The sequence below is a fragment of the Ptychodera flava genome, chromosome 11 (assembly GCF_041260155.1).
Source record: "Ptychodera flava strain L36383 chromosome 11, AS_Pfla_20210202, whole genome shotgun sequence".
Classification (NCBI taxonomy): Eukaryota; Metazoa; Hemichordata; class Enteropneusta; family Ptychoderidae; genus Ptychodera; species Ptychodera flava.
This window is the reverse complement of record NC_091938.1, coordinates 22673113-22698675: the sequence shown is the minus strand read 5'-3', so window position 1 is coordinate 22698675 and position 25563 is coordinate 22673113. Positions and strand designations below refer to the sequence as shown.

Genomic DNA, 25563 nt, shown 5'->3' with positions numbered 1-25563 from the left:
GTTACAGTAAACATATGCATGATGAAAAGTAAGCCCATATTGTCAAATTTTAAATTAGCCTGATGACAATATTTTTTCAGTACAGTGGGAGTGGGCATGTCCAGAGAATTGAAAATGGTCAACTCCCATCTCATCCTCCCAAACTTTCTGAAGTTTGTCATGATCACATCACAAAACGCACAGTATTCATGGACAAAACAACCTCAGTTAATGTGAAAAAGGTATAAGTACACTGTATAAGTGCTCTTTGAACACAGTTTATGAGGATTTCAAAAGGGATTTCACGGTACTACTTTGCAGAAAATGTGTATTTTTGTGTTATGGCATCTGGCACAAGTAACATAATCACAGCACCCATGGCAAGAAACTGATTTGCTGGCTTTTCTGAATGCATGGGAATGCAGACACAATGCCAGGCAACCCTTTCTTAAGTACAAATTGTGAAGAGCGCTGTGTACCTGGACACGCTGTGCATTTCACTGCTTGTATGCACCCCTGGAACCACAAATATGCAAAAGTGGCCTTTTTTCCGGTTTGAGAACTATAATACCGCTCAACTCAATCATTAAGAACGGGCAAGATCTGTTTTTAAGTATGGCTAAACCGCAGCATGCCAAAATGTACAATGTTTGTACAAAATGCCCATGGGCTTGCCTAATATATCTTGGAAGAATTCAGACCTTGAGGACCAGAATAGAAACACTGTACGAACAGGAACAAGGTGTTGCTACTACAGCACATGTGTCTGACCATATGTGTTGAAACTTGGCTCATCAGTAACATAGTAAGAGAATTTTAAAAGCAAATTTGTGCACTCCATCAACAAAATGTTATTTGCTCAAGGTTTGTAAGGCTTCATTCTTTGTTTGTTTATCCGCCTATAAAAAATTTATTCCGCCAGGATTCTGTATCTGCAAACCCTACATCACATGTACCGTACGGTAATCTATTTGGAGTTAGAGTGAGCACCGAGGTTTTTGGGATTGACGGGGTTTTTTTTTAACTTTTCACTGTTATATCTGCCATATACATGTATGAGGTCCGAGTTTCATTTTGAAAACAACATTAGAGGTCTACCACAAGTTGTAGATTGTTGAAAAGAATTCAGAGGTGTGTGTTAATCAAACACTTGACGATACAGAAAGAATCTCACTACTATGGATGGAATGCTGTGTTTGGAATACTCGCGTGTGTGACAAAACCCACCGCACGCTTGTGAGCTACAAATACAGGTACATTTGTATGCATACATGAAAATGTAAAATCTGAGTGATAGATACAGCTTACACATTACTCAATAACATTACACAATAACTGATAACACTGTGAAACACTACCATACATATGTTATCATATGCAAATGTTGATATTTGCATATAATAACATGATTATGCGGCTGCAACCAATCAGCAGATCTGAAGTGATCACTTTTAGGACTGATAAATCCCTCAAATTAGGGTCATTTGTTCTCACCTTTGAACTCACAGTCACATATCTTAATTGAGTGAAGGCATGGGATTCAAGCCTTGTATTGGTTTTCAATATTACACACTTGAAGATGCTTATTTCAAAGACGCCGATCAAAATTTATTGTCTTGCCAAGGTCAATGAACTCTTCCAACATTTTGGTGAGGAAGCGGGAGCCGTTTGGTCGGAGGCTTCCATTTTCTGTGAGTGCTGGTGCCTGGAACACGCATGCAGCCTCACAGAATTTCAGTTTGTGGATGCAAGAGCAGTCTTGGCTAATATCAACACCTCCATCAAAAACTTTCAAGCACTTTAACATGGTTCAAGTCAAGTGCAGAAAACCTTTCATTCAAGTCAACGTCAAACACACCTGCCAACAACAACTGTAGATATTTCACCTATTTCATACCAAAATTCCAATCACCTCCCCTGACAGATCAAGTCTACTGTTGATAAACACTCTTCCTACGCGGTGTAAAATAAAGGCAGGTTGTTATTTAACCTCTGTGACTTGGGGCATTCCAGAGTGTAATTAGGCCAGAAAGGGGTTACCTAATGAAGTGCTCCAATTGATAGCATCACAGATACCGAGTTCAGAAAAGATATTTGTTCAGTTTAAATGATTGCAGAGATCGCAGTGTGAATTGAAAATAACTGTGCTTCACTATGAACTTTGTTTCTTCAAATGCACAATTCTAAAAGAAATTCTCAAACATCCAATTCCATCACATACCCACAACATTCCATAACTGTAGAAGTACTAGTGTACTGTAGCTGATCTACAATACTGGGCATAGAAAGAGGGATTTGTGTAATGCAGGCAGATCAAAAATACAACCATTGAAAATTGTTTGAAGCTCAATCAAAATTCACTTTTATTAATAATTCCAAGATATAGAGCTACTTAATCTAGCCATAATTTTGACCAGCGGCAGTTAGTTCTGAGTTAAAAACAACAGCTAGACTCTGGCAGACTGTATATGACACTGAGCAACATTCACTTACTTTCATCCTGCTGCTATTTTTATTAAAAACAAGCTGAAGTGATGTGTAGGGCAAAATAACATGTGGCGCATCAATGTTGATAACAGTAATGGACAAGCAAGGTGCGGCAACCGTATCAGTGCCTTGCACGCCAAGCCACTCCGAGAACGCAACCGATTTTTATGCAGGAATCAATTCTCAGACTGAAAACAACACTAGAAGAGGTTCACAACCCCAGTCATTCCATATTCCATTGAAAATTCCATGGCAAGCAATATGAAGTACAGCTAGACATGGATGACACAAGTCTAGATTTAATCAAATGGCAGCGTGCTTTGAAATGTAGCCCATCATGATTCCATTGTTTCAAGCCAAAGACAGACTGTAGCACAGCATGGCATATGACAGTTAAATGAAAATGGACTGTCTATCCATTCATAACATGTATGGAATGAACTCATGTTTGCATGTTTAGTGTCTCTGAGAATCCTTAATCTCCTCCAACCAAATGCACATGCTAAACCCCTGGTCTCCAACCAAACCCACTCAACCCAAGCTAAACCCCTAGTCCTGTCAAACCACACCCACTTAACCAAAGTTAAACCCTTGTCTCCTCCAACAAAACCCATTCAACCCAAGTTAAAACCTTGTCTCTTACAACCAAACCCACTCAACCCAAGTTAAACCCCTAGTCTCCCCCAACCAAACCCACTCAACCCAAGCTAAACCCTTGTCTCCTCCAACCAAACCCACTCAACCTAAGCTTAACCCCAAGTTTCCGCCAACCACTAAACCCAAACTAAACCCTTAGTCTTCTCCAACCAAACCTATATGTATACTGAGCTTAACCCATAGTCTCTCCAACCAAACCCACTTAACCCTCGCTACCAAGCACTGTTCAACAATGGAATCAACTCTGAACCATCACTTGCAGACTGGGACACTTTGCCAGTTTACACCCATTTCCAGGTGTGTAGAAATAACTACCCAATGTACACTTGAAGTTGCATGTCATGTATAATTAGGATAGCCTGTGCAATCGCATATTAATTAAACCAGAAGTTCAAGAACAAAGCTTGGAGAGTCGATAGCAATAGATTCAATTATGAGGAAACACTGCCCAATGAAATATTAAAGACAGAAACAGGAAATTAAAACACCCACGCAATTCATGTACCTTTAATCACCAGAAATGAAATTGTGTTGCCGATACATTTAACCTGAAATTTAAGATCTACACATGCTGTTTACACAATACCTTTGCAATGATTGAAATATGTACAGATACACAAAGGAAGCAAACTATGGCAGTTGTACATTGATTTTCTACCTGGAAGAATCAATCATCTTTTTTGTATGAAGAGTCACGCTACATTACAGCTGTATGAATTATTTCTCCTTATTATTCTGTCGCATGTGAAGACACACAGAATGGAGCACTTCTTTATTACCTATGCATAAGCCACATAACGTACGTGCAGTGTATTCATTTTTAGCCATCCATACCATGAACAAACTGACTAGCTTTTAACTGCTGTTGGCCCGCTGTTTTGCCATTACAAATTTCTCGCGATGAAAAATGACGAACATGATGTTAATGAATCCCTGCCCCCTCCCTCCCTGGCCTGGCTGCCTGTCGATCAGAATTTATTTGAAACCATGATATTGGAGTTGTCACACTAAGACACCATCAAAATATTTTTAAAAGACTTGTGGGCCGCTGTGTCTACAGGGTACCATGGCCCAAGAATAAATCTCATTGCATGATATCTGTAGCGTCTTTGAAATTACAACTCTGTATATAAGGATTTGAGCAGTAAAATATAATTTTTCACTTAGATTCTATCATGCTTGGCTATTGCAGAGTTCTCCATAGGGGAATTTCACAGAGTGGGCCACCCCTGTTTTCAAGCTATCTGGTCATATTACAATCACCATACAGAATAGTATGTTTACACAACAAAAGAGTATGCAAATTGTGCATTGTTATGCAAATTACCCACACTCTGTGTTTTCCCAAGCAGTGGAAACAACTGCAGTATAGCCCATATTTTCACTTGCAGTTCCCGATGCACGTACAATCAATCATAGTCCAAACGATATCACCTAAAAAATTACAGCAGTACTTTAAGTTTAACATTGCACAAACATATCCTGAACTCCCTAGAGGAAATCCGAAAGGCAGCAAAGCAACTGAGATCATCTGAAATAATTCATCAGTGTCAAAAAATAAAAATTTGAAAAACTGTTCTGCATATCAATTACACAGACTGAGGTGTCTGACAGACAGTTCCGTACCAACCTTCATGACTTTTGTCATGCGGTCATGATCCGCTGTCTTTGATGGTAAGTCTGGACCAGTGCATTGGTAAGGCAGGGGGATGTTGTATTATGCAGAGGTTAAACTGGAGAATGACAGATGCTGACAGTTTTACACAGTACGAGCATACAAATGTAAGCATTACAGTGTACACAAGTAGGTTTTTCCGCGCACTATAACAGCAAGGGTAAGGGACGGACCATTAGATCTTGGGAGGGGGGGTGGTCAAAAACAGAAAAAAAAAATTTTCAGAGCAGAAAGTTAGGAAAAAAAAAATCTTCAAACTAGTTTGCAAAATAAAAAAAAAATAAATAAGAAGACAAAGGCGTAAAAAAAAAATCTGCAAAAGTCTTTAAAATTTTGAATTTTTTTTAGATTTTACCGACAGAAAGCAACTTTCTGTATTTTTAATACATCCTCCTGGCACATTTTTAATTTTAATTTATACATTTAGAGTGACTGTATCCCTTATACTGGAAGTTGTGATTATCTTATCTTTTCAGGACTTTTGTATTCTGATCACTTGAAAATTATGAAATTATAGAACCTGTTTTCTGCTTGTTTCCTGCGTACAAACCAAGCAGGTACACTAGGTAAAACATTGAAACTATGGTATGGTTGTCAAGACAGAAAGTTGTATTTGCCTTTTAAGATCAAGGTAAACAGATGCAGGCCACATCAGTTTCATTTTTTTCACAGCATTTTATTGCAATGATGAATGCAAGAATGGGTGAACAAGTAGAAACACGTCAATAATGATAAAACAACATATCAAGTCATTATGTATTATTTTGCTTTTAAAAAGGCATTTTCAATTCTTTTTTCTCAAAAAACAGCCTCAACAAGTCATCGTTGATGACACAGATGACACAGTCCCCGCTTGTCCATTTTGTTATAATCTTTGGTGTCTAGGTAGCTGTGGTCTAGGTCGCTGTGGAATGACATTGATGCAAGGTGCATCAGGCCTGTGACTTGCATAATAAAGTAATCTAAGGAACGTTCAATAAATGACTCATCTCTGCCGGTAATGACCACTGAAGGAACTTTTGATTACATCACACATAACGATGCCCTCACTGCCTCTAGTGTCATGACGGCACATACTATACACATGGTTTGGTGGAGTTTTCGAAATGCTATGGGATCGGGTATGTTGTTGTAATCAGCCATCAGCCATTTCGAATCATATAATGAAACAAATTAATGTGCACAAGAATGCAGCCATAGTATTTTATCTTCGTATCACGTTTGAACAAAATCAGTCTATCGAGAGACAGTGACCTATGTTTATGTTTCAAAGACATAAAAAAATCAAACCAAAATTGAAATCAAATGGCTGTCTATTGACCATATGGATCATAGCACAAATTAGTAGACATGCATATGTATGCCATAGCACTTTATCTTTGTACCATGTCTCAACAACATTGGTTAGGAATATTTGCATATGATTAAGCCTCAAAGACATGAAAAAATCCAAAAATGACCATCGGACAGCGATATTCGAAAAAATGACAATCTGGCAACCATATTGGAACATGTCATGAAGTAAATTGACATATTGTATGCCATAGTGCTTGATCTTTGTGCCAAGTTTGGACAAAATGGGTGTAATGACCTTTGAATTACGCTTCAAAGACATGCAAATTCCAACAAAATGGCAGTTCTGCAGCCATATTGGATCCTATCACAAGGTTAATTGATACATGCATATGCATGCCATAGTACGTGCTTTGAATTTGTGCCAAGTTTGAACAAAATCGGTTCAAGGATGTTTGAGTTACGGTTCAAAGACATGAAATAATCGCAAAAAATGGCCGCCTGTCAGCCATATTGGATCATTTCACAAAATAAATCGGTGTTCATATGAAGGGCATACTGCTTTGCTTTGTGCCAAATTTGAACAGAATCGGTTCAAGGATGTCTGAGTTATGGTCTAAAGACATGAAAAATCGCAACAAATGGCCGCCTCACGCCCATATCGGATCATATCGCAATATAATTTGACATGCATATGTAGGCCATAGTGTTTTGCCTTTGTGCCTAGTTTGAACAGAATCGGTCGAGGATGTTTGAGTTATGGTTCAAAGACACGAAACATCGCAAACAAAATGGCCGCCTCGCGGCCATATTGGATCGTATCGTGAACTTATTTGACATGCACATGTAGGCAATAGTGTTACGCCTTTGTTCGAAGTTTGAACAGAATCTGTTCAAGGATGTCTGAGTTATGGTCCAAACACATGAATAATCGCAACAAAATGGCCGCCTCGCGCCCATATTGAATCATATCGCAAAATTATTTGACATGGATATGAAAGCTGTAGTGTTATGCCTTTGTGCCAAGTTTGAACAGAATCTGCTCAAGGATGTCTGAGTTATGGTCAAAAGACATGAAAAATCGCAACAAAATGGCCGCCTCGCGGCCAAATTCGATCGTATCACAAAATAAATCGACGTGCATCTGTAGGTCATAGTGCTATGCCTTTGTGCCAAGTTTGAACGAAATTGGTTCAGCAGTGTCTGAGAAACTGTTGATGACGGACGGACGGACGGACGGACGGACGGACGGACGGACGGACGGACGGACGCACAGACGGGACCCAATCTATAAGTCCCCGCCGGACTTCGTCCGCGGGGACTAAAAACAACAGCAACACATGTTTTAACATTCAACAATACACTACGTAGAATGCCATCTATCCAACAAATCCCAACACAAAACACACAAAAGGGGTTGAACTTTGAAAGTTTCTCGATAGCAAATACTGAATAAATCTGCATGAATAATCGTTTTTGTGTAGCAAATTTCAAAGAAATTGGACAAGCCCTTTCAGAGAATACAGATTTTTTGACCATGAATGGCATAAATTGCCCTAAAAAGACAAATATTGAAATTTCAACACATCTATACACATCCAATCAATTTGGACATGCTGCTACAGAGAAATAGATGTTTTGATCAAAAAAGGGCAATAATTGCTCTAAAAACACAAATATGCAAATTTAACTATATTATTTAGCTTATTTTAGCTTCTCAGCTTGTCAAAATCAATTGTAAATCATGAGATATGCATGATGTTTGGTGGGGTGCATGTAGCCATTTCACCACGCAGTAGAAAGGGAAGCCAGTAACCAAAATAGTCAATTTTCAAAACTATAGGAAGCTACTGAGGAGCAAGAAGACCATGTTTCAGAGGAAGATGTGTAATCCGAAAAAAATGCTCCCAAAGTGCCACCAAATAACACCATTTTTATCTCTATTTTTCAAAAGCTCCAACAGCAGGAGGGGGACACCCCCCTCCTGACCTCCCCCCGCAATAATACTCCCCAAGTGCCACCAAATAACACCATTTTAATCTCTTTTTTCAAAAGCTCCAACGGCAGGAGGGGGACACCCCCTCCTGACCACTCCCCCTTCAAAAATACTCCCCAAGTGCCACCAATAACACCATTGTAATCTCTATTTTTCAAAAGCTCCAACAGCAGCAGGGGGACACCCCTCTCCTGACCTACCCCCCCCCCCCCCCGTGACCGTTTGCGTGGCCGCTTGTGGTGCTTGGCACCACATCTTTGCCCTCTTTATCTTCAGACAGCGACAAACTAAAAAAAAATTATAAATCTGAAAATTTACTCTGAAAAAAAAATTTGCACAGCTAATCTCAATTGGAAAAAAAAAATTCAGAAATTTACAATAGTAAAAAAAAAATTTTCACAATTTCATTGTGACCACCCCCCCCCCTCCCAAGGTCTAATGGTCCATCCCTAAGCTAAACTTGTTTTACCTTGTAGTACTGCCCTGCAGTTTTTTTAAACCCTCATAAAGTTTGAAGTGGCGCCTGTCTGAGGTGCTAGGGTATCCTATATCCTTTTATGTAAAGCGATTCCAGACCCGAGGAAAGGTTTTCTTCAAAGAGGTTTATGACATCAATAGTCTTCCCCCTCTTCGGCGTATCTAAAAGCCACCCTAGCTTGTACATGCTGCCATAATTACTACGATATCTGTGCATCTTTAACATGCTGCACACAGGAAATAAAACTGGTCTATTAATTTTACAGCCGGTGTAATACAGGGCTGTAAATCTCTTGATGGAAAACGTCTACGATCGTTTAGTCAATTTTGAGTAAAAATACTGCGACTGGCGCGGAAACGATTGAACTCAACCTGGCGCAGTGGATTATACACTGAACAGAATTCAAATGAACAAGGGAATGAAAAATTTGAATAACAATGCCCTTGCACACCTGCTGTGCAATTTTTCATTTCACACTGGAATGTCTGTGTGTTGAGATGTTCCCTTAGACTGCCGGATGCATTGTCAAATCAAAGGCCAGTCGTATTTGCTGCTTGGCGCCTATCAGCTGGTTACTATTATAGGGATCAATATCCATTTCTTGTCTTCTTTGAGTCTGTCCGCAGTTACCCGGCACGGCCTTTCTTTGTCATCTGTTTTATCTTTTGCAAGTCACTGATCTAGTTGCAGCTTGACAACATGGGAATTGATTCAGAAGAAGATGGTCAGATATAACGACCCCTGTTCAGCACCAGACTGCACCAGACTGAGGGGCCATTTGCCCAAGATTAAGCACAAGGAGACAGTGCTGGTTTTAACCGGGAGAGAAGACAGACGAGATAATTTGCAAGCGACTGTCAAGAGACCAGCCCGGATTCTCAAATGTCTCTTGATTATTTCCGAACAGGAATATCAGTAGCCAGCGAACACATGCGTCGAATTCTCAATATTTGAAAATCTGGAATACTTGACATACCGAGAAACTGAAATCAAGCTGTGTCATTGAGGAAATTGACAGACGCGTAGGAAGTCACGGCGATATTCGCTGTCTTTTTTTGTCAACTTTTGAAAAATCGGTTACAGTATATTATCAGTCAGAAGCTTAAAACACATGGTGAAAGAAAGCTTTATAAAATACACAAGTACAGTTGAACCTTATACAGAGAAAACCGATGATGATACCAATAATTAATGACATCATTTCCAGTATCTGCAGAATTATTGATGACCTTACCGATTCTCTGACAGTAATTTGTAAAGCTCAAGAGTTCTGTAGAAGTTTGGATTAAATTGGATGCTCACACATGTTGCCATTATGCACAATCCACCCAAGTTCAAGGTTGTCATTGGAGAAAAGCCTTTAACCGCCAAAGTCAACTTTTGTCACCTTTATGAAATGTACCCCAGTAAATTTTTTTCACATTTTTGCCAAAATTTTGATGAAAACCTGTAGCCAATGAAATGTTATGTCTGTTTGGTCCAAAATAATAAAAAAAAATACAGAAAAATTCATAAAAATTGTTAAAATGTTGCACTAAAATTTTGGTGGGAAAAATTACAGCACTCAAAGGGTTAAACACAGAGAAAACGCCAAAAACAGCAACTTCGTGACTGATCACATGGTCAGCTGAAAGACAATCTTGGATGGACTAAAATTTCAATTATCATTGAGAATCCCGGTGGTATGTTATCATTTTATCACAAAACTGGCGTTGCTCACTCTTTGAGTAAAATTATGCATTGCTGCCTAGCAAAGCTAGATGTTATATCACTACCAGCTACATTTGTCCTTTTTTATTCACCTACATTAATTAAGTGATGTACATGCATACCATATGCTGGCTGACAGAGCTTTTGAGCTGAGAAAAGAATGCATCTTTGAGTCGCAGTACGAAAGAATTCTTTGGTAAGAAGGTTGACTGGAGTAACTTTGAGAAAAGAAAGTCCATTCCGCATACTGTACATGTCCTTGATGAAACTTGAAATATCAAAATGCTCTGTTGAAGAGATGTGAACGGCTGAGCAACTCTCGGAGATTGTAGGTCAACCGATCATCATCATCCAAGTCTCTCAAATCTGGCATTCAATTACTTTTAATACAAGAAGTGGATTTCAACTCAGCCTGGATTCTTGAAGAGGGGTTAATCTACAAGTGTTTGGGTTCGTCATAGCGACTGCACTGTTTCAATTGATTACTTGAAAATGTCCATGATTACGTGAGTGTTTGTCCGGTCGAAGTGAACACATACCTGTAAATATGCAATGCACAAATGAAGTCAAACGACCACAATCAAAATTGAAGTTGACAGTCAAACTGTAGTCTAGTAGCATACATGCATGTACATCTACCGGTACACACAGCTCAAAGTAAGCCCGAAGGTACTGGACAAGTCAAGCTGAAGCTGATGACACTTGAATTTCTTTTCATCCCAGCTATTTCACTCATTGTTATCACCCCATTGGGACTTCAAAACTGGAAATGGGGGAAGGGGGTGTTTGGGGGGAGGGGGGTGTTGACACTGCAGCAACAATATGCATATACCGGTAGTAGTGCTTTGCTTGTTGTCCCGAAAAAAAATCACCTTGAGCAGCTCTCTATTGTGCATTCTACCTTTTCCATTCAGGTATCCCATTTGAAGTTTAACCCTTTGAGTGCTGCATTTTTTCCCACCCAAATTTTGCTGCAACATTTTACCAATTTTTATGAACTTTTTTGTAATTTTTTATATAATTTTGGACCAAATGAACACAACATTCCATTGGCCAGAGTTTTTTATCAAAATTTAGGCAAAAATCTGACAAAAATTGACTGAGGTATAGTTTGTAAGGGCAACAAAATTGACTTTGGCACTCAAAGGGTTAATATTGCATGTAATCACACAATGTTCTTACACACTCAAGTAGTTCATGTCAGAGCATAATTTGTCACAACTGCATCAAACTTTCATCATTTGTCAAAACTGAACAAACGCTACTTGTCGTTCATTTAAACTTCAAATTTACTGATTGAAGCACATGTCATCAGAATGACAGGTTATAGAAATAGGCATGTGTAAGGAATTTGAAAATGATGCCATCATCAGTATATGTATATGTAGCAGGCAGTGGCAATACTGTCAAGGTGTCTTCCTCCATGACAGACAACAAAAGACAACAAAAAATATAACTGGCACAAGCCAAAATGGAACGCTTTGAAATGTCATGGGACATTTACGCACAGCTAATGCCATACTGTACTTGACTTGTGAATAAAACATTTTTTTGCATTCAGAAATCCCGCACATGCACATCTGATTGCATGTTAACACTTCATCAAGATTTATATCAATCCTCTGCAAGACATCAAAACCTAATGGGGCCATATTTTGAGTGCTTTTGATGACATGGAATATGCAAAAATTTTTGTCAGAAATTTACATGTACATGTGGTTCACAACAACACGTTTGGTCACAAGGTCTTGAAAGAAAACAACAACACCGTGTCAAGCAACAAAACACCACCATGTCAGCGATCTTCTGCTTGTTTAAGTTTTCATAGTACATGACCCTGGAGACAGAATAGCATGTACCTCATGATGTAATCAGCACAAATACAGCACGGAGAGATTGTTACATTTAGTTATGACTCGCCTGGGAGGTTCTAAAACCAGCAATCCCAGTTTATTATGGCTAATTACACTTTACTGCTTGACAGAAAAGTTAGACAATGAGAGTACCACTTCAGGTACAGGTATTTTCTGTGTTCAATAAAGCAATGCATTGTATGAATTTCTCATAGATTTTGAATTGTGTTATCCATTTGTACAAATTTAGTTTAATAAATAAATTTGGTGATTTAATATACATGTATTGAAAGAAATTTCTATACAAATCTTAATTTTTTTAACGATTGACATTAATGACTATCTAAAACACAGATAACAGTTATATGTCTTGCTGCTAATCCTGATAACCTTTTCAACATCAGGTTCCAGTGCAATCACTGTGTTTTCAATAAAGGTGCGTACATCTAGGTGAAACCATTCACAAAGAACGGGGGTGTAAGGGTTAATTTTCGTCACATGCTTTACTGAAACATACTGCCAGATTACAACTTGAGAATCCTGAATCACCTAAGAGAATAAAAATTCTTGTCGAGTATTCCGCCTTTGTGCACTGAAGTAGTACACGCCACAATCACAACTTTGTAGTCAGCAAAACTAGTAAAGGCAAACATTTACCGGAAATCTAACTGACCGCAAGGTTGCAGGAACATAAAAGGTAGCTCTGAAAAGGGCCATTGCGGAAGTAAACTAGGAGTGAAATAACAAGCTCTTTCAAAACCACTGTTAGCAGAGATCAAAAGGTGAGGTAAAAAGGAGGTGTTTGCTGTCAGATACGAAAACACACGGCTACCCTGGTAATTTGGTCTGTGGTATTTATATTCAGGATACCCTTCAAAATAAAATGCCTCAATTTAATAATGTTGACCATGAGATGGCATATCGTGAGTAATTGTTCCGCGACACAAACTACACAATTAACATGTTAGTTTGTGATATATATATTCCGGCTATCCTTCAATATGAAGTGGTTCTGAGTACATGCTGTGCATTGGTCTTTTGAACCAAAACATCATATTTTTTGTAAAGCTACTAATAATGATAATTCTTTCATGGTGTTTTTGTTCAGAAAGACTTGCTTATAGAGATACAATAGTGTGCTATTGGATAGTCCCACATGCCTTGTGGAAATCTCACTGCAGGACAAATAAGTAATTGCAATGTTGAATCAAACGCTAACAATTTATCAGCCGGCAGTCTTCATCCGAGATAAAACTGACAAAACACACAATATACTGTCCTATCACCCCTGAAGAAATGATCAGAAACCATACTTTAATAACACTGTCATCGCTGCACCTGGTGTGCACCTGGTTAGGAATTTGATCATCGATGATTCAATTGACCAATTAGGAATCCTCCCCTTGAGGAACTACTTTATGCAGCTGGGCTGTCTCTGGGCAACCCTTAGGGAAATGCAGGTGTTGAAAAAAAGGCCAGATATCAGACCTGGTTGTGCAGAGGCTTTGCCATGCCTCCCTCTCAGGCTGACCAGTTGCAAAAGTTTAATCTAACCTCGGATAGGGGTAGTATCGGGACACTGAATGTTCCCAACCGCTTTATCTTGGAAGATGCATAAATCAGATACATGGCAAGATCTTTGATCAGCATTGCTACATGTTTTATTCCAATTCCTCTTGGTTAAAATGCCTACTGGCCCCTTAACCCTTTGAGTGCTGTAATTTTTCCCTCCAAAATTCTAGTGCAAGATTTTAACAAATTTTATGATTTTTTTTTAATTATTATTATAATTTTGGAGCAAATGGACACAGCTTTTCATGGGCTACAGTTTTTGACCAAAATGTTGGGAAAAATCTGAAGAAAAATTGTCTTGATCTGAAAAAAAACTGTTTGCGTTTCTTGTTCATGCTGGAAAAAAATCAAATACTCAGAATGGTAATCATGTAATGTTTTAAATACAAAGTTCAGGAATTTGCAATTACACAGTTTTTACTTCAAAGAAAGAAACTGGCTGGTGAGATACCTGCAAATGAGCGATACTCTAACCTAATTACGCATGAATGGAAAGCTTTGATCCCGTCAATTAAGTGCTGACATGTGACTTTTCTGGGAAAAAAACAATTACAAACATTTTTCTTTGATTCTCTAAGTACACACTTTTTTACCTCTTCATTCGGCGCAATCTGCAACCTTCTCTAGTGATCAATTTCATTACATACGGTTAAAGCAAGAGCACACGCTGATTTGTGTTAAATTCAAATCTGCGTCCGTGATTAAAAGGGACTCCATCAATGGCAGTCTTATCGGATTAAAAGACGGTGACACCTCTATTTGGGTTGTTTGTGCGCCTGATAACCCAGAGTGTCAAGGCTGCAGCAGTTTACTAAAGCGATGCATTGAATGGCCAATTATTTGCAGATCTGGCTTTGTGCACGTAATGACAGATTATTGACAACTGATTATTGACAACTTCGGGGAAAAATCAATAAAAATGATCAAGTTGAATCAGAGGACAAGGTAATCACTCAGTAAGCGGCCATATTTTACCCATTAAAACGAAAACAAGAATGGTACATGATATATGAGTATGTTTTGGGATGAGAAGAGAAAGAGAGAGACAGAGACAGAAAGAGACTGACAGCCAGAGAGGGTTCAGTATGAATACCCAATGTACAATGTATATCATTTTTTTTACGCACATATAAACATGGTATATGTAATATTTTTCATCTTCTGGCTTTGGGTGGGGGTGTATAGTTGCAGAATTTCTTTGCTGAAATGTACTACCAGTAATTTCTGTCAGAAAACAATCCAAATGTCAAGCGTTGTTCTGCCAGTAATTTCTGTCAGGTAAAATCCAAATGTCAAGCGCAGTTCTACAGATATAGCTCTGTTTTACAAAGTTCTTTGACCCGCCATCTCATGGAAGGAATATAAACACAGTGTAACACTGATGGTGAATGTTGCAGTGGTAGAGAGTTCAGTTTTGAAAAATATTGCCAGCGTCCTTTCACCCAAATGTCCCTCTCTATCCGGCTTTACCAAAGAAAACAATGGAATTGGTTCAAACCATGGTGGTGAAAGGGCTAAATTTTGCGATGAAGAAACTGCAACTGTACATGTGTTTCCTAGCTTCACATTATTATGAAAAAAGAATATCTATGTTCATCAGACTTGCATTAAAGATCCATTAACTGTAACTTTGGTCATTTTTTAAATTTTGTTTGTTCTCTGTATCATCTACAGTTTCTAGTTTGAATCCCTGAACCATGGAGAAAGTCCTAATATTTAGCTAATAAATATACCCTACCAGGGGTATATGAGTATAATCTGCATTGTTATTGTGCAAATTTTGTATTCAGGTCCGGACTAGAACACATTTATCAACAATAACAATGGTCATTTCACATATACAGGCCGCGATGGCAAGCAGGACACCGGGCATTGGTCATGATGATTAGATTATAAATTCTGTAGTTGATACCTTGAAACAGAGTTGTGAAAAATTAGTCAAAAGTTACAGCTAATGTCCCTTTAAGTATACACGTTGTGTCTCAATGCTGGGAAATTCGAAGTTCAACAACATTTATACTTCTGCTGGAAAAATGGCAGAAAATAGTGATGAAGACTAATTACCCAGAGGTGGATGTGTTTGACTTCCGCTTTCATATGGCACCGTACCTTTGTACCGATAGATTGCACTCTGAATAAATATTATGACCCACTTCCTTCTTATTAGAGTTGTCAACTAGGGCAGCCTCCCACGATATTTCTCCTTCCTTGCAGAACAATTTATCAACATTTATCATTCTACTGGCGCGTATTAAAATTATAGCCACAAGTTTCCGATGCCTATTGTGTAATCATTTCTACGGCACTGTGTATGACAAGTGTAATGCTGCGTTCAGTCTCACATTAATAATTTTGAAACTATAAATTTTGTCTGATTGTAAAATATGCAAGCATATTGCAATAGTGTGCTGGAATGCAAAAAAAACTGTTGAAACAAAATATGTATGGGAATTGGACGGAGCCTGGAAAAGTAATTATTACGGCATACTGGTGGGTTGAGAAAAATATTGAAGTGTTGAAACACTGTGTTAAATAACAAATAGTATGCCTGTGCGATGTATCACTAAGGGGTTGTCTCAACCACGCTGTACATCCCATCAACTGTACTGAATGCGGACACCTAATGAACAGTTCCGCCGTAGACATCTGCCCACTGTGCGATCATAGTAGCCGACACTGTAATTGAATGAATCAGTAGACAAAAGCCAAAAAAGAGCAGGATGGACCGGCTTCCTGCAGACCGCATCACACGAAATCTAGAGGGAGAATCCAGACTGAAATGAAGGAAACGCTTGACCAAAACGTGCTTTATTGCGAGGAATGGCAGTACACTGCGATGCACAATGGTTGGAGCATGGACGTAGCACGTCCATGGTTGGCGGAACTGTGCTTCAATGAATCCGAGCTGCCAAGAAAAGGCACAGCTCCGCTTGTCAGGCCCGGTTTATTACCCACAGAAGTACACCCGCGTACCTCCACAGCCTGAGTTTCACACTGAGAGAGAATAATCTACAACTGCAAATTTTGAAGCGGCTGTATTTTCAAGCAGCACCCATGTTTACTCACTTGCACACTGGTGAACGTAAATTTTGGCTTTGCTGGCTCAGTGACAACAAGAACTTTGTGTACAAAAAAAAACGCAGCGTACCCGAACTAAACTAAAAAGTCCATTCATTAGTTGGCAACTTGGCAAGGGTCTTTGTTTTTCTTCTGGGGTGGTTTTATTCATGATTGCATTGCTTTCATAAGAACAATACGCGAAACCTTTCAATTACACGATTTCAATCTCTTCTGTTCCTTTTCCGAAAAAACTAGGTTCACAATAATACTACAATCATCTTAACATTATCTGCAATCCGTACTGTTCATGATATAATTACATCTTTCATTGATCGCGGCACAAATAAAACACGGATTGTGCCAGGCGTTGAGGATGCACAGGTTCGGAGCGCATTCATTCGTACGTCAGAAGAGATGCGCCGTGGTATACCGATTTGTTGCCTTCAGCTGCAACCCTTTGTCTTATCGCTTCTCTACAGACAGGAAATGTTTTCTCATGTTCAAGATACGAAATCAGAACGCACTGTCCGTTGCCGCATGGGCGGTATATATAACTGCACGGTAGCTGATACGTGTGTGGCCTGCCTGCAACATCTAACGGCGCAGTACGATCGAATGAGCCCGGCTCCGATCGCGCAAGGCCGGTCACATTCTACGGCCAAAATGGGTATGCACTCATCGAGAAAACTACACAATTCGATTCTATCGGTTCAAAACCATGCATCGACTCACCTGTGTGACCAGGGGAACCAGCGTCTGCTCAATGGACTTGGTTTTTATCTCCAGACTTCGCGAGTCGAACTTCGCAGCCGCCATCTTTGTAATCCTCAGTGCTGAACTGCCTCGTTTTCGCCACGCCTCCCGAATGTACAGGAATCATGGGTAGCCAGATCCGATAAACACCTTCCTACATCAGTTAATTAAAACGGTGATTGGCAGACAATGACATTTACGTTGACCAATTTGCATATTTTAAGATTTCATGAGATCAAACTCTTTAGTGATTAATTATATTCAGTCTACGAGAGAAATTTTAGACAGGTGTTCTGTGTTTGAAAAAGTCATTAATATATTAAATTACACAACAGTAAGGGAGTCTAGTAACTCATCTACTGAGCTCGCCGGAAGCCCATTAGATAATTCTGTATGTATTCCGTTATTTCTCTCATGTGACACTCTGAGCGACGAGCAAAATTTGATGACAAATATTTGTTGAAAGGGTGAATTCAGGCCACCAGGAAAGAAGATTTGTTTCCGGTCGTTGACATTTGGCAGCAGTGAATTATGCAATTTTTTAGGTTTTGTTCCTCGTTTCCAACCCAGTGTCAGTATGAGAATGAGATAATCTCAAAAGTTATTGTTTGTTTGTTTGTTTTTTAACTGACTACAAAATCAGTTCCCACCTATTTTAGTTTATGAACATTTTTGAACATTCTGGAGAGCAGGCAGCTCCACATTAAGACTAAGAGTCTAGTACATGTAACTTTTCTGATGAAAGGTTGTGAGTTAAACCGTTTGTGTTCAGATTTTTTGTTTTTTGGGGTATTTTTTGACGGGGCCGGGTGAATCAATACAGTATGGTGAGGAGTTTGTTAAACAGGCAAACGACCGAAAAAAAGACTATGCGTAGGTCTTGAAGTGATGTAGTAATATCCTGAAATAAATCAACTACATGAAGTTACATGTATTGTGATCAAATGATGTAGTTTAGTGCACCATATAATATCAAGAGAATGGAATTTCAAAGATTTATAAGCATATCTCATTTAGGTAACATTCGAACTTGTCTTGTTCATCTCTTATAAGTCTTTGGGAATATGTACACTTCAAAAGTCAAAATCTTCTCGCTTACAATACTCTGCGTACCATGTTTAATTTTAAATCATAGAGCCATAAACACCGTGAGATTTATTTTCGAAAAATGAGAATTAGAGAAAATTAAGTATTTTCCAATTTAAATTTCATAAATCAGTACAATTGATCAGATTTTCAAATATTTAATAAACAAATAATTTAATTGCAAATACACTCACTTGGTTTTCCAATATTTCCCTATAGAAATGGCATTTTTCAAAAAGTTGCAGTAAATGACTGCTGTGTGATTTTAAATTTTCCAAGGATGAAATCTACTGAATGTTTGGCTTGTCACTGAAAACTAACTTTTTAGTTGACAGAAAAACTGGAATAATTAAAATCCTTGAAATTTGTCTTCAAACGAAGAATTGAAATATTTTGTCTAAAAAAACCCACAAAGTGTACGCATACACTGAAATTGATATTTTCTTTTTATTATTTTATACATATCAATGTGAGACCTATTTTAAACTTCTAATCCAGTAAGAAACAAACACTTTGGCAATTTTGTTGGGAGGGGAGAATGAGGGCAAAGAATTTGTTGCCTGCATTCTTTTTGATTGAGAAATGGGGACAAAGAATTCGTTGCCTCATTTGTTGAAGGGGAAAAATGAGGGCAAAGAATTTGTTGCCTGCATTCTTTTGAAAGATGGTGGCAATAAAGTCTTTCCCCTCGTTTCTCCCAAATTCAGTATGCTGGTATTTCAAAACTTTGGGCAAAGAAAAGCTGAATGTACAGGACCGTACAGGAATATGCTAAATTCAAGAATAAAAATTTTAGCATTTTGATTTCTATGACTAGTTGGTGGAGACAACAGATATTTTGTGGAATAAAATTGGCAAATTAAAATATCCCATTGATTTTTGCTCTTTCTTATGGACACAATTCAAAAATCAGTAAATCTCATTTTACAAAAATACATCTCACGGTGGTCATATCAATTTTCACATTAGACCTAAATGGCCACCATCCTGTATCTTGACTTAGTTGGAACACACATTTCAGATTGCTAAAACTTTTTTGTCTTAGAAATCAAAACGATTGTAAAAATGTCGCTCAGGTGCAAAGATTTATACAGTTTTAAATTGCTCTCCTAAAAATCAATCGCTCGATGCATTACAGCCCAAGCCCAAGTTTTAAATTTTGCAGGCCAGCGATTTAAAGCGCCCTCTACAAGTACTCACGTCGTTCTTTTTGTTTTGCTCAGTTCAGTGCAACTTGAAGTGTCTGCAAGCCACATATAATAGGGGTCGACCATTACATCTTGAACAGGGTGGTCAAAAATGAAAAACAAAATCCAAATTGTGAAAACTGTCGTCATGCTGATATTCGAAAATAATATTGACATGGAAAAAAGTATGCATAATTTGCTGTACGAAATCCGAAAAATAATTTTGGAATGCGAAATAGCATAGTATCCTGACCAACCCTCCAAAGACCTACCGGTTCATATGACTTAAATGACTCATCGACGGTAAGAAAATTTATTTGCAAATGAATTTTCTTCCATTACGGATATTTTTCTTCAAATCAAAGCAGACCATAATAATCTTTCTCTTCTGTCCCCCTGCTGTCTATCAGCAATGTAACTCGATCCAGGACACACATCTCGTACACAGGCGCATAAACCGTCGCTACGCGAAGCCGGCCTGTATACCGGAGGAATACAGGCCGGTTTCGCGCAGCGACGGTTTATGCGCCTGTGTTTTGAGATATCGCCACGGATCGCTGCGGAAATCGTGCCATTTCGCGCAATTTTCCTCCAAATTGTGCCATTTCTTGCCACCGACCATGGAATATAGAGTGTACTGCTTCGATTGACAGCATTTTGGTTTATTGAAATTAAAGTGGCGAAATCGCCACTTTGAAATTGGGTTATGTGTGAGCCTTGGGGTGAAACATTTTTACATTTTCTTCTTCCTCCGGTATACAGGCCGGCTTCGTAGCGACGGTTTATGCGCCTGTGATTTCGTATATACAAATTTAAAGGCACTATCATGCATGTTTAATGGTTTAAGCAGAACATTGATATCACAAGTTTGAAATTGGCTCACATTCATTTATAAGCTTAGTGCTTTTTGACTGAAGCCTAGACTCGGTTCAAGTCCGTGATTTGTGAACGTGAGAGAGTGTTCTGTTTTCATACAAACGTGTGTGTGATGGGGGTGAACGCGATTAATGGGTGAACGCGACTCGGATCCGGCAGAAAGTAACTCACTACTGCGCAGATTCATAGGTAACGCGTCAGATCAATAGAAAAACCTGACCTGGGTTTGTATGAAATGAAAGAGACACAAGCAAAAATTGTTGCAATTGATCTTATTTTTAACAAATTCACCGACTTGAACCAAGTCTAACTGAGACAACACTACACAAATAAACAAACAGGTAAGCAAGTAAAAAAGTCGGGTTTTGATTGAGTTTCTATACTTCTAAAAGATCGTTAGACAACATCATTATATTCCATCAAGATCGTTTCATTTTGCATTACACTATGATCTACAGATAATAACCACAGATTTTGTGTTGCTTTGTTCTGTGCTCTAGTTGTTTCAGATTTCACAAAAGCAGCAAAAACTGCTATCCGTTTTCCCCCTTTGTTTTAATATTTTTCAAGTCCTGCGACAAGCTGTCGACTTTCCACCATTTAGTGATAGTACTCTGCAGGTAATTGGATTTAATATACGAAGTGGTCGGAAATAATGTCAAAATCTGTCCCGAGTCCTGGGCTCTTGCACAGTCACCTGTGGTATTCCGCTCTGCGTCTATGCGCCCCATAGACGTGCGTACATATACCTTCTTCTCAGGCGCATGTACACGCGTCCATCGGAGCTCATATATAGACGCAGAGCGGAATAGACTACAGGTGACTGTGGCTCTTGTTGAAGGATTTAGACGCTTTCATCTGCATGTTGGAAGTAGTCAATTTTTAAGAGTTATTTAAAGGGCCAATAATGCCAAATTTTTATAATTTTTTAACCATTTTATTTTGAATGTCTTTATTGCTCTACTCCCCAATGCATGTTGATATACACAGTGTTCAGTTTGTCAACTCAGCCCGTACGTGTGTAAACTGCATTGTTCTTGTTGGAAAATGAATTCTGGTCCGGACTAGAGTTAAAATATAAACAATAACAATGTATGTTACACATGCATTGTTGACAGGCTAAATAGTGGGTTTTTTAAACATTCTTTTGGGAGTAGAATAAGAAGTTGCAGTCGACATACAAAATAAAAATAATGAAAACAATCATCAAAAGTCAGCATTACCGGCCCTTTAAAGGGACAAAGTCGGCGCAGTTTCCAATGTGCTGCTTGACACGGCAGCTGGTGGATGCATTTGCATGACTATTAACAGTAACTTTGAGTGTCCACAATTCTAGGACGGTACGGTTGTTACTATTCGTTCTTTCTTCAGAGTAACGTTCCGTCCACCATGTTACTATTCGTTCTTTCAAGGGAAGTTTGTCTGTTGAACTCGCCTTGGCTGCCGAGAGGTACCTCACAGTAAGTGAGGCTACCACAATTCCCTTGATTTGTACACTCAGACATTTTTTGCTAAAGGCTTTTTCAATGTTATCAGTTTCTTAACAATTTTTAACCTATAATTTAAGTTCAGGATAGTTTGTTAAAACTATGTGCCAAAATTATTGATTATGTTTAAAATTCAAGAGTAAATTGAATGAGAAGTCGATGTTTGGAGGTGTTAAAAATTGCACACTTGTCAAGATAAAGTTGTCAGCAACTAAGATGGTCTCATCATACCTAACCACCTGTCAGACGCGCAAATTTCCTTTGTTTCGAACATTAAATCAATACCCTTTCTTTTAATAACACAGATGCAACTTATTTCTTAGTTTGTTTGAAAATATTGTGTATGGCTGTCAAAAATCTATATCGACAAAATTACAAAATTGCCATCTCCTCCGCAGAAAAGGGGTTGATCTTCCCATTATTCACAGTGAGAAAACAGAAAATTATGATGATCAGAACTGTGTTGCCAGAATTTTGAAATATGGACCGAGTTGTTCTGTGTACAGAAGAAATTGCTTCAGTTCAGTGAGTGATCTCCCTATGTACAGATCATGGAGAATTGTGGGTATCCTCACTTACTGTGCACCTGGGGATCTTCAATGTATTGACTACACGAGACGTTTAGAGTTCGTTGGTACTACATATAGACTTTATTTCTCTGTTGACAAGCTTGACAGTTGCCATCGCCCAAGATACACTTCTCCCATTGTCTAAATGTCTTGGGTCCGCTGTGTTCCTCTCTCAATGTTCCAATCTTACTTGTATTGTTTTAGAATGGGATTTTAAACGTTATCTTTAAGGCGTGGCTTGGATCATACGATAGACATGAATTAGAGATGAAATGATACATCCAATCATAAACATCAATGCAGGTCTTGATCTTAAATTGACAGGTTTCCATTATATGCAAACGTAATTGACTACCTTCATGATTCTTAATATAATTCAAATATATTCAACTTTTGATCCGACTTCCGTAAACATCCTCGTAAAACGTAATGAGCGTTATTGTGCGTTTGTCTCAAATATGGTTTATATTGAAATCGACTTATAATTGAGATCTTGTTGTTTTAATTGATTATTTTACTGGTATCAATGACCACTAGGTTCATTAACCTTTGTCTGAGGTAAAATGTCTCCGTAACAAAGTTATTAAAGGTGACTCGTGATGTGCTATCTCTTGATCCGTGACGCTACCGATGCCTATTTGCACGGTCCAAGTTTTTCAAATTTCGGTTTCTTTAATGATTGTAGGGAATTGATGAGAGTGTTACTACCTTATAAAACTGACGATGATCGTATATAATTCAGCACGTTTAACACCAGCATGTGCATTCATTTCACCGTAGAAAAATCGTTCTTTGTTGAATTGGTTCAAATTTCTGACTTCAGTCATTTAGAAAACCTGCTTGTACATTTACAGTGCTTTGATTATAAATTTAATAATGAAAGTGAACGCGATAAAGGGGGAGTTATATTTGTATCGCGTTCGGTCTATTGCGCAGACTCCGTGGTAAACGTTAAAACCGACATTTTCGCCAATGTAACTTAACTATTTCAATTTGAAATGTAGAGAGACACATAAGAGCTATTTCAAGTTATTCTGTTTGATAAGGTCCGACGACTCGCACTACGTCTGTACACTTATCTCAGAGTTTGGCCGCTACATAGGCAGTTTCTTGCTACAATTGAATAAAGAAAGGTATTTCCATCGAAGCCGATAGAGGGCAGTACAATGCCCTATTGCTTGACCGTACAGCTGACGAACACAAATGCCATCATCGAAGTTTTTTCGAGTGATAGCTTGTATAAATAATGACGGCACAGCGACGGAAGAGGATAACTAACTCGAAGTATAAAAGTTTGAAAATGATAAATGCAGTTGTTCACTCTTCCAGTTTATGCAATGCGACTGGCCATCATTTTCTTTGATAAACACGCTGTACTTCACTCACAAGATAAAAACGAAAGCTGATAATTTTGCCACTAATATGGTTTTCCCAGTGAGTATTGGGGATCAAGACTGCGCACCTTTGTCTGCCCTTTCACAGAAATTACAATAAGACATTTCACTCCTTTCGCTTCCGTATATCGAGACAATTATTTGCATACTGAATCTCTCTCATTATTCGAGTGGTATACTTTCCTATTCGTTCTGTTTGCTGACTTCACAGCTTTTTGTGGCCCGACTTTTCAGTCAAAGTGCTTGTCTGTCATTGATAGTTTCTAATATGAATAAATTTAACTGCTGTTCGGGAAAGCCTACGGACATACAGAAATTCAGGAAACGGAGACTTGTATCAGATAAAGCTATCAATTATTTTATTCACAGCGTGGTACGAAAGGATGTGAGCAAAGATATTTATGAAAGAGCGGCGATTATGAAGAGATTATGTGTCGAATATATAAGAAGAATTATGGTAAAAAAATTATTTTACCAAACAATATGACGTTTTGAGAAGTAGGACTGTGTGATGTGATCATAGTGTTTCATGAATTTTAATCCATGCCTGCAGACTTGCGTAAATAAAGAACTGAACGCCCACCACAACGTACAGATTCACCTTGCACACACTGTAAAGAAATATCACGGTCACACTATAAAGTAACCATGGCAAAATGCTAAACGTGCAAGGACTTCTCTAAAATTTAGGCAGCGTGTAATTTGTCGCCAACGATCTGGGCAACTTCTACAAAATAACCTTAAAAAAATAAATCATGGCTTATAATCTTCACAGTACATTGACCATATTTGTGTGCACATGAACGTGGTCTGGGTGTGAAATGCGAACCTCTATGTCCAAAGTATGTGATGACGTAGAATCGCTCCAAGTCTGTGGGCTTATAGATATCAAAACAATAAATCGAAGAACGAAATCCCCAGACCGTCGTGTTGATAATGATGCGATCGCGAAATTGAAGCAATAAGCTTACTAAGGCTTAGGCCTATACTCTGGCAGACGTCTGTCTTGTAGATGGCGGGGGTTGAACGCGAGACTCACGGGCTAGGTATCGTACGCCCGAGTGAAAGCCAAACGACTAGTGGGCTAAATCATAAAAACAATTCATTTACACTGCAGGCACAGGTGAGAGCCTCCTAAAACGAAACGGAAAGTTTCCTGCAGTACACAATCCACAACTTCGGCTTCACTGTACACTTATCGTATGTTTATGCGTACCTGCAGGCAAAACGTTCAGATTTTACAACTCCTTACATGGAAAAAAGACTTATTTAGCACCTGGGTGCGAGAACTCATTTATTGTGGCATCGATCGTGCAACGATTAGGTTATGCTGGACTGCATTTATTATATGGACTGTTGAGCAAACAAAAAAACAAGTCATCTTATTGTAATGACACGACTCTTTAGAGTTATGCCTCTATTTTGATTAACTAACTTCCTATTTTTGAGAA

General features: G+C 38.5%; 1 protein-coding gene across 3 annotated transcripts in view; it reads right to left on the bottom strand.

Annotated features, from left to right (window-relative positions):
• Positions 1 to 17649, bottom strand: part of LOC139143844 (alpha-catulin-like) — a 102896-nt gene extending 85247 nt beyond the window's left edge. For all 3 annotated transcript variants that reach the window (XM_070714424.1, XM_070714425.1, XM_070714426.1), the window contains exon 1: positions 17493 to 17649. In XM_070714424.1, coding sequence (XP_070570525.1) covers positions 17493 to 17576 — 84 coding nt within the window. In that variant the 5' untranslated portion in view covers positions 17577 to 17649. The remainder of the gene's footprint in view (positions 1 to 17492) is intronic.
• Between the last annotated feature and the right edge of the window lie 7914 nt (positions 17650 to 25563).